The following is a 13,910-nucleotide window of genomic DNA, read 5'->3' as shown; positions in this document are numbered from 1 at the left end:
CAAGGGTCAACTGTACTTTAAAAACCTATATGTAAAAGTTTGTAAAAGCTGAGAGGCAGTATGGTGGTGCGGTCATGAGGACATCCCACTGTCATCCAACCCGGGCAAGCTGATTAATCACCCCAGGCCTCGGTTTCCCCATCGGTGACCAGGGCAGCTTGTTGGGTTGTGAGCACTGAGTGAGTGAACGTCCAGCAGGTGTTTAGACAGGGCCTGGCTCGCCTTAACGGCTTAGTAATTGTTAGCTTTTTTCTTAACGTTATTCTGCACGTATGTCGATCTGTATTTTGTGTATTTAAAGACAAGACCGACCCACTCTCTCATTTAAACCCCACTATTTCCCTGCACCCTGGATGCCGGCTACACCGAAAGTGTCTTGTTCCAGAGCTTCACGCTGTGCTCAGCTCGTTTCCTGGAATGCTCCCCCCCTCCTTCACTTCTCTCCAAGCCACACCTATGCCTCCAAGCCTCCGGTAAGTGCTGTCTTCCACGGAGCCCTGTGTGATTTTTCCCTGGTGGAAGAAATCTTCCTTCTTAGCTCTCCACCTCTGTCACCTGCACCTCTTTTCTGACACACACAGCTTTTCCTTGGCATCAGGATCAGCCATATGTGTTATTTAGCCTCCTTGTCGTGTTGTTGGCCCCAGAGGAGTCGGCCTGGGTGTAGCTCCTGGCGTGCTGTACGGAGCACGTGCACGTAAACGCGCAGAGTGAGCTGGTGCTCGAGGCGCGGGGGCCGGGGTTACCTTGGAGCATGCAGTCGTAGGCCTTCCGGTCTCTCCTCCCCAGAGCGTCCCAGAACCCCAGGGGCTCCGACCCTTCGTCACACTCGTGAATCGTCACTTTGCTGCTACTGTGCAGACCGGCCTCCAGGGGACATCTGCACAGAGAGAGTCCCAGAGTTTCTATCAGGCCCAGAAGGGAGGGCAGCACAAAATTGTTCCCTACTAAACCTACAGGTCGGTTCACCAGCTCGCTCCTGCTTTCTAACTCGAACAATTCTTGTAATGAATGAAAACACGCTCTGTAGTATCTGAGTGTGTGCAGCAGGGAGGGGTTGGCTTGGCCCTTAGAGAGGAACGTCGGATTACAGAGAAGCCATGATGAAGACAATCAGTGTTTTTATATGTCACATACATGTTTACTGTTCCTCGTCCCAGGGTTGGGTGTGTCCCCTCGCATGGCCCTGGTCCCTAGATCTGTGCGTGACTTCAGGCGGCGGCTCAATAAGCGTTTGTTGAATGAGGGGATAAGTTATTCATTTTGTTTTTTCTCAGGGGTCCAGGGACGAATCTGATGGGCCTCAGTGCCATGTGAGACCTGGCTGAACCCTGTCTATCATCCAGCTTCCTGGCCCTCAGCATGATGTCTGGAGATGAAGCATCTCGCTTCACAGCTGCCCGCCAGCTGAAAGGTCCCTCCCCTCCCGCTCTCCACGTGCACTGGGTCACATGTGCGCTGTCGGGGGAAGCAGACCCTGACCGCACTGCTTTGGTGCCCAGAGAATGAATTTTACCAGATGGCACCTGGTGGGATGTGGCCCTGGGAGACTCTTCGTTTCCACTGTACAGGTATCACCAAGGTCCTCCCGGGTCTCAGCCCGAGGAACCACTGGGCATGTCCCCAGTGCCGGGGGCGGGGGGAGGGGGGGCACTGGGCTCTTTGGCTGCCCGGGACACACACAGGCACCTGGGCAGGTGGCAGAGCTGCTTCTGGGCTCTCCCCACCGTCCCCTCCCCAGGGTGGGTCCTCACCTAGGGCTGTCACGCTGCGCTGTCTCTGGGTCGTGGGCACCTGTGGGTGCCTGCCTGGGAAAGGAAGGGACCCCAGCGCTCGGGCAGCTGCCTGGGACGCTGGGAAACACGCTTGTCCTTGAAGGAGGGGGCATTCCTCAGTCTGACACAGTGGGTGGTCTCCCAACTCTCTTTGGCTAAATGCCCTTAGACCTTCCACTGCTCCGATAAAACCAACTCTGCTCCCCTAAATGATATTTGAAATTTGCTCTCTTTAAATAACCAAGGACTCCAGGTTGACAATTCAAAAGCCAAATCACACCTTCAAAGAAGGTGCTGGTGGGGGGGGTCCTGTGCCTTTTACAGAGGCAGGTAAGTCCTCAGGAAGCGGGGAGGCCCTCACGGGGGAGGTTTGGGCTGGACACGTGTCACATGAACTTGGACCTTCAGGGCCCCTGACCACGTGGGGCTCAGCTTCCCACGTTGAGTCACTCTGGGCACACGGGGCGTCCACGGGGACCTTGGGATCCTTAGCCTGCACCCGGGAAGCCCTCGGGAGAGGGGCTCACACACACAGCACTCACTGTTCCTTGATTTTATTGGCCGCAGTCCTTCCGACCTCCTTCGTGTGGGCCTGGGCTTTGCATCCGTGCCACAGGTAGATGAGGGCTTTGTGGACGTTGAGGACGACCATGGACGTCCTGGACCTCAGGCTGCTGCAGTGACAGGCCACCTCCAGCAAGTTCCCTTCCACGGGCACTTCTCCGCGCACACAGTACAGTCTCCACTCGCCTGCAGGGGGCACCGGTGGCACAGTCAGGACGCGGCCGCGCCGGGCCGGGGTGGGGGGGGGGGGGGCGCCTGCAGGACAGCCCACGCCCCGCCTCCTCTCTGGGTCTGGAGGGGCAGGTGGAGGCCAGGCCGCGGTCTCACGGAGTCCCAGAAAGCCAGTCTTGTTGGAGTTAGTGACAAGCAGGCTGCCCAAAGCGCACGATGCAGAAAAACCAGTTTTACATGATTTACTTACGAAGACCTAGGTAAGTCATGACAGGCATATTTTTTTAAGAGGCTCTAAAACTATGATTTTTTTTTTTTTGGATGCTGGTCAACAAAATTCTCATAATTTAGAAGAGAAGATCACTGATTTTTTTCCCCCCTCCAGGATCCAGTGTAAGGTCAAGCCATCTTGCGGCCTCCTTTATGCAAAGCTGCTTTCTGAAGGCAAGTCCACGGAAGGAACGGGAAGGGGAGGGGCACCCAGAAAGCTGATTTATAAGGCAGACATCAGGAGGCCTTCGCTGGTCACGCCACAGCTACATGAAGAGAGAGTTAATCTAAAGCCCCACGCCTATAAAAATACCTTCCCGGAGAGAAAGAACAGAATCGAATTCCAACAGCAAAAGTGACTCACTTTGTGTGTTTTCTTCTTCCTCCTCCCGTCTCCCGGAGTGGACCACCATCCCCCCCTGGAAACACTGCAGAAAACAGGGGGGCTCCTTGCCCTGCAGGACCTGGACCTTCCGATTTAAACACAATTACAGTGAGTCACATGTCCTGGTTTTGCAGAGTCATAAAAATAACACATGCCTGTTGTCGAAAATCTGAAAAATACTGAGAAGTACAAATAAAAGCCACTGATAATACTGTGATTTATAGAGAACACTATTACAATTCTGGCGTATAGCTTTTTTCAGGTATACATTTTTCCCAAATAGGATTGCTGTTTTTTTTATGTTGCTTTATCCCTGGATTTTCTTCAACTGACGTTTTTCTGTCATCACATAAGTTTCTTAACATGAATTTTGATATTTTAATGGCAGTGTTCCACGGTACGGATATAACGTGATTAATTTAAACATGTTTTTAATAAAGAAAACCTCTCAGCAGTGAGAATGACTAATCACTGATTAGTGATTCCGGGGAAAAGAACTGTCTCTTGCAGGCTCTGGTCCACTCACAGGGCCTGTCACTCAGCGGCGCCTCTGTCAGCACAACAATTACGCATCAGCGTGAGATGCACCAGAGTAACAAGAACGTACGTAGGGCTGAGTCAACTGACTCTCAACTTTGCCAAGATATCGCCCCTTAAACAAGGAAATGTTTACTGAGCCTGGCAGTTGGGGAGCACTGAAAGGTAGGACACATTTCTCACCATGAGTTAACTTATCAATCTCCGGGCCCATTCTGTGTCATTAAGAGCCTTTCTGTGGCAGTGTTTTCTATTTCTGCAGTGATTTTCCATCCGTTGGATTGATTAAAAAAATTAAATGCTCCAATTAGATTAAGACTCAAAACTCTAAGGATGATTTTGAAGGCATGATAAAACATACTCGTTCACAGCCTTCACAAGAAAAAAAAAAAAAAAGCAGTTGAAATGATCCACTATGAGGAATAAATTAACAACTGTTTGTCCCTGAAAGCTATTTGGAAAATATAGTCCATAGTAGAACATCTGCATTAAACACTTTTTAGGGAAGAGGATTGGTTCTTAGGAACCTGGAAGGCTGAGTGAGTATGGATCTATTTCTGGAGAAAATTCCTCTGCTCTCTTTCCTGATGCTATTCTTAACTATTCATCCAAGATAGTGAAAGGATCTGCACAGGGTGTTATGGTCCCCAAAACCCCAGAGTTAACTCTTAATTACTGGTAATGAAGGGATGAAACATTAAAAAGAAATGCTTTCAAAACCTTGACTTTGGGTAGTGGTACCTGCCAGGCATCATGCAGGCCCTGGGGTTATAATGGGGGGTAAGACCAGGACAGACATAGTGTCTTTCATGCTTATGGGGAAGACAAAGAATAAATAAATAAACAAAATGAATGTTGTTTTACGTAGGGGTAAGTGCTATGAAAAAATAAAGCAGAGCAAAGGGACAGAGAAGGATAGGGAAATGGGGAGGGATGTGGATAAAACATGGAGGTGACATTCAAACAGAAACCTGAATCATGTAAGGTTTCAGAGGAAGTGTTCCAGGCTGGGGAATCAGTGCAAAGGCCCTGGGGTGGGCGGAAAGAGGTGTGTCTAGGAACTGCAAGGAGGTGGGAGTGGCCTGACCAGGTGCAAGAAGAGGGAGGTTGGAGGGCGGGTGCAGGGCTGACCCCCGGGAGACCCTCAGACGGTAGTCCGAGTGTGATGGAGAACAAGGAGGGGCACCATCTGACGTGTCCTAGAAAAATCACTCAGGCTGCTGTGAGGAACGCAGATGATGGGCAGACTCAATGTTTACATCAATCACTGATACCTCCTTAGGATGGATTTGTGTAAGTGGAATCACTGATCAAAGTGTATGAGCATCTTAAGGTTCCTAAGCCATGGTTGCTTTCAGGATGGGTATTTCAGTTTACACTTCTCAGTGGAAGCAGGCACGGGTACCCATCCTACTGAATCCTTGCCAGCCCTGGATCTATTCTTTTAAAAATCTCTGCCATTTGAGGAGTGGAAAATGGCATCTCTTTAATTCCTTGATGATCAGTCAAGTGGAAACTTAAAAAAAAACCACCCATGGGCTCTCTGCACTTGTTTTGTGGGTTTACTATTTGCAGGTGTACTTTAAGGTCTTATTACGAGAGGTCTGCCTTCCTGGTGAGGAGGTGGGGAGATGAAAGATGAGGCAGAGCCTGACATCTGGAGAAGCCGGACCAGGACTAAAGGGGCTTTGGACGATACTGTCTTTGTGTTGAGGGGACCAGGCCACACACCCTCCGGCTCCCGGAGAGGCCAGCTCCCTCATTTCTGGCGCGTCTGCCTCCAGAACTTACCTGGGCTCCCCTTTCCTCGTCCAGCTGCACCGTCATCAGAGCCGATGTGCCCTTCTCACTCACGGTCGACTGCCGGCCTTGCCAGAAGAAGTAGACGCACTTCTCTTTGCCGGCCACCCTGACCGGGTGTTCCCCCTTCTGCCGACTTCCCACTGTGGACACACGAGAGCAGAGCGCGGGATGAGCAGCAGATAAACCGCAGGAGGAGCCAGTGCCAGCTCAGGCCCCCAGGCCCTGCGAGGACAAACAGCAAAGGAGCAGCTCTGGGGTGCGGCGCTGGGGAGCGATCGTTCACAGCTGGAGGGACCATCGATCATGGCTTTGGAGGAGAGAGAAACCACCTTTCTTCTAGCTAACGGATCCTGAGCCTCCAAACTGGAGAAAAATGATCTGCAGGGCCCTCCTGATACCCTAAGACAAACACCTGCCATCCTGGGGGAGGTGGCAGACCATCCAAGTGTGTGACAGAGAAAAGTGGGGACGCCAGAGCAGGGCCAAGGGCTCCCGAAGACACAAACGCATTTTCCACATTACGCCATCCTTTGGCAGAAGGTCAGCTGGGGGAGAAAAGATACTGCAAACGACTGCTGGGCCAGCTTTAAGCACGAAGGAAAAAATGTAGTCTGCTAAGACTATTCTAGTAAAAAAACCACTTTGAAGTGTCCAAGTTGTGTCAGAAAGGGGAGAGAGAAATTGCTGACCTATGGCTTTCACAAAATAATCAGGGATTTAAATGATAGTGGCCACCAGGGCTGCAGCCAGGATTAAGGGCTGCTCATCCTCACTGTCTGGGGCCGCGCGGTCATTGGATAGACGTCAGCAGCACACGGAACAGAGGCCCCGCTGAAGGGCAGTCACGGAAGGTTCTTTGGGCAAGTGGTTGTTTCAGGTGGTATTTCAGACCCCAAACTGCAACCTTTCGGAATAGATCTCTCTCCAGATTTCCCTCATTTCTTTATTCAGCAGATATTTACTGAGGACCTACTATGTGCCAGGGACTCTTCAGGATACTGGGGCTATGGTGCTGTGCAAGGCAGCTTCAGAGGGTGGGAGGTGCTGTGAGGAAAAGACAGGATGTGACATGGGGCGGGGGAGAGCTGCTGCGAGTGCCTGGTGGGGGAAGACCTTTCCGAGGAGGCGCGTGAGCAGAGGCCCGAGTGACAGGGACCGCGAGGCAGAGCCTTCTAGGCCGAGTGGCGTCCGGAGACTAAGTTCTCGACTCAGATGCCCCGGTGGCCCCAGGTGGGGTCAACCCAGGGAGGATGCAGGTGGCTATGGTACCCAAACGTGTTAGCAATCAAGAATAACTGGGGCTTCCCTGGTAGCACAGTGGTTAAGAATCCACCTGCCAATGCAGGGGACACAGGTTTGAGCCCTGGTCCAGGAAGATACCACATGCCAAGAAGCAATGAAGCCCATGTGCCACAACTACTGAGCCTGCGCTCTAGAGCCCACGAGCCACAACTGCTGAGCCCGTGCACCACAACTACTGAGCCCACATGCCACAACTGCTGAGCCTGCACTCTAGAGCCCATGAGCCACAACTACTGAGCCCACGTGCCACAACTACTGAGCCTGTGCTCTAGAGCCCGCGAGCCACAACTACTGAGCCTGCGCTCTAAAGCCCGCGAGCCACAACTACTGAGCCCACGCGCCTAGAGCCCGTGCTCTGCAACAAGAGAAGCCACCACAATGAGAAGCGTGTGCACCGCAACGAAGAGTAGACCCCGCTCACCACAACTAGAGAAAGCCGCGCACAGCAACGAAGATCCAACGCAGCCAAAAATAAATAAAATTAATTAAAAAAAAGAAAAGAATAATAACTGGATTCCCTGGTTCTATACGACCTCAGTCCTCCTCAGCTCCAGTCCCACCGATAAAATCACAGCTGTCGGGCTTCCCTGGTGGCACAGTGGTTGAGAGTCTGCCTGCCGGTGCGGGGGACACGGGTTCGAGCCCTGGTCTGGGAAGATCCCACATGCTGCGGAGCAGCTGGGCCTGTGAGCCACAATTACTGAGCTTGCGTGTCTGGAGCCTGTGCTCCGCAACAAGAGAGGCCGCGATAGTGAGAGGCCCGCACACCACAATGAAGAGTGGCCCCCACTTGCCACAACTAGAGAAAGCCCTTGCACAGAAACGAAGACCCAACATAACCATAAATAAATAAATAGTTAAAAAAAAAAAAAAAAGCATTAAAAAAAATCACAGCTGTCTTAAGGTTCAAAGGTAAGAAGAAAGCTCGTCGTTTTCAAGTTCTTAAGAGGTCAGGGGCCATATGTGATTTTTTTGGGGGGGGGACCCTTTATCAAAGTCCTCTAGAACAATTTTCATGAATGATTATGAGAATTCTTAAAGGATTCTGACCAAGCTCAGCCCTTAGTGCCTTCTACTATGAACCTGAAATGGTCAAGTTTGTGTAGTTTGAAGTGGGCAAAGTGAATAGGAACCATCCATGAATAGATGATACACACATATCCACTGTTAATCTGGAAGCCACTCCATTGAAGTTTCCGCTAATTTAGATAGGAACAAACGTCTACCTTTGATTAGCAATCCCACACTCTTCAAAGTAGTGAAACTTAGTCATGTCAACTAGATTACTGGGGAGAGATATGCTTAAAACAGATCACAGATCACAGCAGCTGACACATATCTTGGAATTGGGTAGCACTTTGTGTAAATATACGTTCATGCTTGAATAACCAATGTTTTACATCCTAACATTCAAAAATGGGCTTGTGTGTATATACCTAAAATAGGATATTTCCTTAAAAATATTCCATAAAAGTTTTCATGAATTTTCCTTGCAGTTTTCTTCAGCATACCCCAAATTTAATCCTATGTACAACTTACTTTTTGACTCATTTATTTAGTTTTAATTTTAGCAGATTAAAGGCTAAGCTATACTAGTAACAGCTGCTGGACTATCATCTTTGCGGCCTTGACCCGAGGCCGCATTTAGCGTGTCGATGCATCCACCCTGCTTTCAAGAGGGAGTTCACCACCAGAAGCTGCGTTTATGAAGTGACAGAAAACTGAGGTATGAAGAGCGAGTTGCTCATTGCGCGTGGTCTTGCAGCCGGACCCCATTTATCGACCCCCTACTATAGGAACTCGGCCCCTGGATGGGGCTCCAGCGTGGCCTGACGCAGTGTCCCTGGGTACCCAGAGCTGCCTGTTTCCTGACCCTGGGGGGACACGAGTCACACCCTGCAGCGCCTGAGGCAGCCTCTGGGGCAGGACACTGACCACCAGGGCCTCTGGGCTCCCTAGTCTGGGGGCCACAGTTCACTTCCCAAGGCGCACGCTGCCCGGCGTCCGCCAAGAGGGCGACTGTGCTGTGTCTCCCGGGACTGCTGTCTGCTGGGCCCGCCCCAGAGGGGCCCCGGGCTCAGCCCCGTTGGCAGGTGCGGCCCCATGTGGGGTCTGAGCAGCGTGAGGGCTGGACCAGCTGACACCGCGGGGCCGGGGCTTCCGTGACAACCACGGGGCAGCTGCAGATGCCATCGGGCCGCGCTTTTCTGCCCCCCGAGGGACGGCCTGGAATCTGAGCGCTGCCCGGCCTCACTCAATCCTCCGCAGCTGGGCTTGATCAAAGCTGTCACTTTGCCCATAACGGTGCTGCTGGATCGGGCCATGACATGTACCTTGTTCACCGGGGAGAAATACAGCAAGTATTTGCCTGGGTCAAATCAGCGTTTCTTAGGGGTCTCCAAGTAAATAGTCAAGGAAGACCTCAGAAACCTGAGATCTGTTTTTAAAATTAATTCATTTTCATATCGTTTTAGTCATCCTTTCACTGACCATTCTTGTTTTATATCTAACAGCTGAGGTAAGGAAACGACTGAATTTCAAACTGTAGTGCCCAGTGTGGTTTTGTAAAACACCAAGTCCCTTCACTTCCTGTATCTTAAGGATGAGAACGATGGGTGCAGGTCCACGACACCAAAGGTCAGTAGATCTTTCCCCACTAAATTCTCTCTTATTGTCCTTCTCGCCAAGCGGCGCAGATTAGTATTCAGCTTGCCAACTCTGTACACACTCAGGAGCCTACACCCACAATAGAGACCCTCTGAGAACTGCTATCGTTTGGGGTGGATCCACGTTATCTGATCTTCAAGTTCAATGCAGGAACTATGCTTTGGCCGCTTAGAACGTCAGCGATGATGATTTCCTGTACGCTCACACAAGTAAGCGGTCGGCTCTGTGCTAAACATCACGCGCCAGATCCTAGGACCCTGCGAGCTGGGTATTAGAAGCTCTGTTTTCCAGGTGAGAAAACCGAGGCTCAGACAGGTTAAGTAACTTTCCCCAAGTTACACAGCTGGCATGTGGGGCCTGAGAGAAGACTGAGACCCAGGCTATAAGGCCTCCTTGGGTAAAAAAAGGGGCTTTTAGTGTCCAGCCCTGTTCTAGCTGTGTGACTTCACGGGGCGTTCCTTAATCTTGGTGTCCTGTTCCTCATCTGAGAAGTTAGCGAAAGGACAGAACACATCCCATGGAGCCTCCGTGAGGTACTCAACGAGCGAGGGTGGTGAAGCCCAGAGCGGTGCCTCTAGGCCCGCAGTCCTCCTGCCCCACCTGCGATGCCTGCCCATCGGCCGCTGGGCTTTCCCACAGCCGCCAGATCCTATTCAGGGAACGGAGCTCTCCTACCCCAGCAGGAGGCAAGCACCTCTTCCATACTTGCCCCCCGTCATTTATACCATATGCTTCTGGAAGGCAGGGCCAGGAATATTTACTGACACCCGAAAGAAGTGTCTTATTCCTTAAACATAAGACATGACACCATAAAACTCCTAGAAGAGAACACAGGCAAAACATTTTCTGGCATAAATTGTACCAATGTTTTCTTAGGTCAGTCTCCCAAGGCAATAGAAATAAAAGCAAAAATAAACAAATGGGACCTAATCAGACTTAGAAGCTTTTGCACAGCAAAGGAAACCATCAACAAAATGAAAAGACAGCTACGGACTGGGAGGAAATATTTGCAAATGATGTGACTAAGAGTTCATACAACTCAACAACAACAAAAAATAAGCAACCCAATTGAAAAATGGGCAGAAGACCTAAATAGACATTTCCCCAAAGAAGACATACAGATGGTCAACAGGCACATGAAAAGATGCTCAACATGGCGAATTATTAGAGAAATGCAAATCAAAACTACGAGGTACCACCTCACACTGGTCAGAATGGCCATCATTAAAACCTCTACAAATAACAGATGCTGGAGAGGGTGTGGAGAAAAGGGAATCCTTCTACACTGCTGGTGGGAATGTAAATTGATATAAACACTATGGAGAACAGGATGGAGTTTCCTTAAAAACCTAAAAATAGAATTACCATATGATCCAGCAATCCCACTACTGGGAATATACCTGGACAAAACTATAATTCAAAAAGATACCTGCACCCCTATGTTCATAGCAGCACTATTCACAACAGCCAAGACATGGAAGCAACCTAAATGTCCATTGATAGATGAATGGATCAGGAAGATGTGGTGTGTATGTATGTATGTGTGTGTGTATATATATATATATATACACACACATATACACACACACACACATACACATACACACAATGGAGTATTACTCAACCATAAAAAAGGACAAACTCATGCCATTTGCAGCAACATGGATGGACCTAGAGATTATCATACTAACTGAAGTAAGTCAGACAGAGAAAGACAAATACCATATAATATCACTTACATGTGGAATCTAAAATATGATACAAATGAACTAATCTACAAAATGGAAGCCGACTCACAGCCATAGAGAACAGCCTTGTGGTTGCCAAGGGGGAGGGGGGTGGGGGAGGGAAGGACTCGGAGTGTGGGGTTAGTAGATGCAAACTAGTATACATAGGATGGATAAACAACAAGGTCCTACTGTAGAGCCCAGGGAACCATATTCAATATCCTGTGATAAACCATCATGGAAGAGAATATGAAAAAGAATATATATATGTCTAACTGAGTCACTTTGCTGTACAGCAGAAATTACACATTGCAAATCAACTATACTTCAATAAAATAAGTTTTAAAAAGTGTCTTACCCACAGAGCACAGAGGTACATTAGGAAAGAAACCACATGGCTCTGAGGCTGCAGGTGTTTGATCAGTTAACAGTGGCCGGCGCCCTGTGCCCGGCGGGGCAGCCACAGCCGGACGGCAAGGGGGCTGGAAAGAGGTGAACAAACTCCCTTGGCAAGTGAACCTCGGAGCCACCGAGTTGTGTCATAAACTGTCTCCTAAATGCGCAGGGCTGAGGGACACCGTGGACAGCCTGATTCGTGCTTTCTTCTTGGCGAGAAAAAGGGATTATTTCTCCCAAATCTGCTGCTCTCCGCCCTCACCGCCTCTAGCGCAGAGCACCGCACGGAGTGTCTTGTTTTGCCACACAGAGCACAGCGCCCATGGGAACCATGAGTAGCTCTGACCGTGTATTTATTCCGCCAGATCCACAGAGCGCCCTCAGCGCTCTCGGCCTCAGAGGAAATAGCCTTTCATTCTGAACACGTCTTCTGTGCGTGGATTTACTGTGACGTGATGGCACCCTCTCGTTTCAGCTCTGACGCGTCGGCTCTGTGTTACTTCATGGCTTTCATTTCGGCAGCGTCCAGCCACATGGTGACCGTCATGTGGAGAGAGATCATCACTTTCCTAGGAAACCTCTGGGGACGGGGCAGGGGAGGCGTGAGGGCGGCAGAGAAACCTTACCATGCCAGTCGGCTTTCTAGAGGGAAACCTCACAGCTGTCGGCCACGGTGGGGTGTTGGGAATCTATCCACGAGGCTTACGAAGAGGTTCTCAAAGGGAACGCCTCGACTAGCCCTTCGCCCGCGGCTGGGGCAGACGCGGCACGCACTCCGGATCTGGCAGCCGCGGTCCCCGCGGCGGGGCTCGGGGGACACGCGAGCGCTCACTCACCTGCCGTGCTCACGATGAACTTCCACTTGACCACGTAGGCGTCGCCCTCGTGGAACTGCCCAATGCTCTGCTTGGGGAGCCTGCTGTAGTCGAATTCCAGGATGTGCCAGACGTCCACCGACACGCTGGCGATCTCCAACTGCCTGCGGTCGTCCCCTGGCACCAGGCCGTAGCCCCGGCCCACGTTGACCCCGTCTAGCACGGTGCCGGCTGTCGTCTGGGGCACCGGCACCATCCGCGTCACGTCGTAAGGCTTGACCTCCGCCCGCGGGTCGTCCTAGGAGAGAACGCAGACGTGCCCGGCGGCAGCCTGTCACACTGCACACTGCACTGGCGGTGGGACGGCCTCAGGTACAGCGCTCAGGCTGTGTCAGGGCACTTAAGGCAAGGCTGCGTTTAGGGGGCAGACAGCCACGACTGTGAACGGGACGCCGATAAACCTGGAGCCGCAAACACGGCTGCTTTCACCTCCTGAAGTCAGAACGTAACTGGAGACCGGTTTGCTGTCCTAGTAAACCCCAGGAAGCCTTTTAGCATTCAGGCCCCTTCTGCAGGGACCCAAACCAAGCCCCGAGGTTTGGGGCTTGATCATCGCACATACCTTGTGCTGGACAAGTTCGCTGGCGTTCTTCTCGTTAGGTCTCTTCAGTTCCGTCCAATCGAGAAATTTCTCTTTGAACAAAATCGTCTCGTTGTGTTCTGTAAGTCTCCCAAATATCGCCCAGTCAGGCCGCCCCTGTCCTTTTCTGTAGGCCGGGTCAGGGAGTTGAGGGGATGGGAAAAGAACCGAGATCAAACAAGTCATGCTGAACCCAAGAAGTCCAAAACCAACACATGTGGCTAGTGAGAGAAACTCAGAATATGTACACGGTAGACAGAATAAATGGTTCGTTTTCACTTATGTGACCCAATATATGACGTTTTGCTATCTTAGCCCAAAGCCTTGCAAGGCTCTGTGTCCTTGGAGCTGATGTGCCTGAATGTGGTGTGCCCCACGTCAGGACTGGACCTGCCTTGCATTCCAGCAAGTTCTCGTGTTGGGGTCCCCTGGGGGGCAGCACGCTAGGCTGGGCGCTCAACACCGGCAGGAGTCACACGCGTGCCTTCCTCGCCTCCTTTACGCCACCCGTGCTCACCCGCGGGGGCTCGCCACGTGTCCGTCAGGTTAATGAACAGAGGGAGGAATTTATGCTCACCCTGAATCCTCTCTTTTTTTAAGTCATGTTACAATGGAGATCTCCAGTCCCCAGGAACAGGAAATTCCTCTGTTCCCTAAGTGAACATACTCTCCTAAATCATAAAGTGACTTTGTGCCTATCGATCTCTAGGCCACTGGACGGGACAGCGGGCGGGCAGAACACAAAGACGGGAAAGGAAGCAGCGTAGCCCGGTCGGGAGGTCGGTACTGCTGTGGGGTCTCAGAATCTGACGCTGAGCTTGGGACACGGCTAACTGAGAAATGGGAAGAGCCAAGAAG

The 13,910-nt window shown here is 51.0% G+C and overlaps 1 protein-coding gene across 17 annotated transcripts in view; it reads right to left on the bottom strand.

Annotated features, from left to right (window-relative positions):
- Nucleotides 1–13,910, bottom strand: part of SVIL (supervillin) — a 241,499-nt gene that overhangs the window by 8,601 nt on the left and 218,988 nt on the right. For all 17 annotated transcript variants that reach the window (XM_059909480.1, XM_059909472.1, XM_059909447.1 and 14 more), the window contains 6 exons: nt 13,035–13,179; nt 12,434–12,710; nt 5,494–5,645; nt 3,145–3,250; nt 2,318–2,525; nt 747–880 (listed from right to left, as the gene is read on the bottom strand). In XM_059909480.1, coding sequence (XP_059765463.1) covers nt 747–880; nt 2,318–2,525; nt 3,145–3,250; nt 5,494–5,645; nt 12,434–12,710; nt 13,035–13,179 — 1,022 coding nt within the window. The remainder of the gene's footprint in view (nt 1–746; nt 881–2,317; nt 2,526–3,144; nt 3,251–5,493; nt 5,646–12,433; nt 12,711–13,034; nt 13,180–13,910) is intronic.

The sequence above is a fragment of the Balaenoptera ricei genome, chromosome 2 (genome assembly GCF_028023285.1).
Source record: "Balaenoptera ricei isolate mBalRic1 chromosome 2, mBalRic1.hap2, whole genome shotgun sequence".
Lineage (NCBI taxonomy): Eukaryota > Metazoa > Chordata > Mammalia > Artiodactyla > Balaenopteridae > Balaenoptera > Balaenoptera ricei.
Note: the sequence above shows the minus strand (reverse complement) of the source record. Positions and strands in the feature narration are given on the sequence as shown.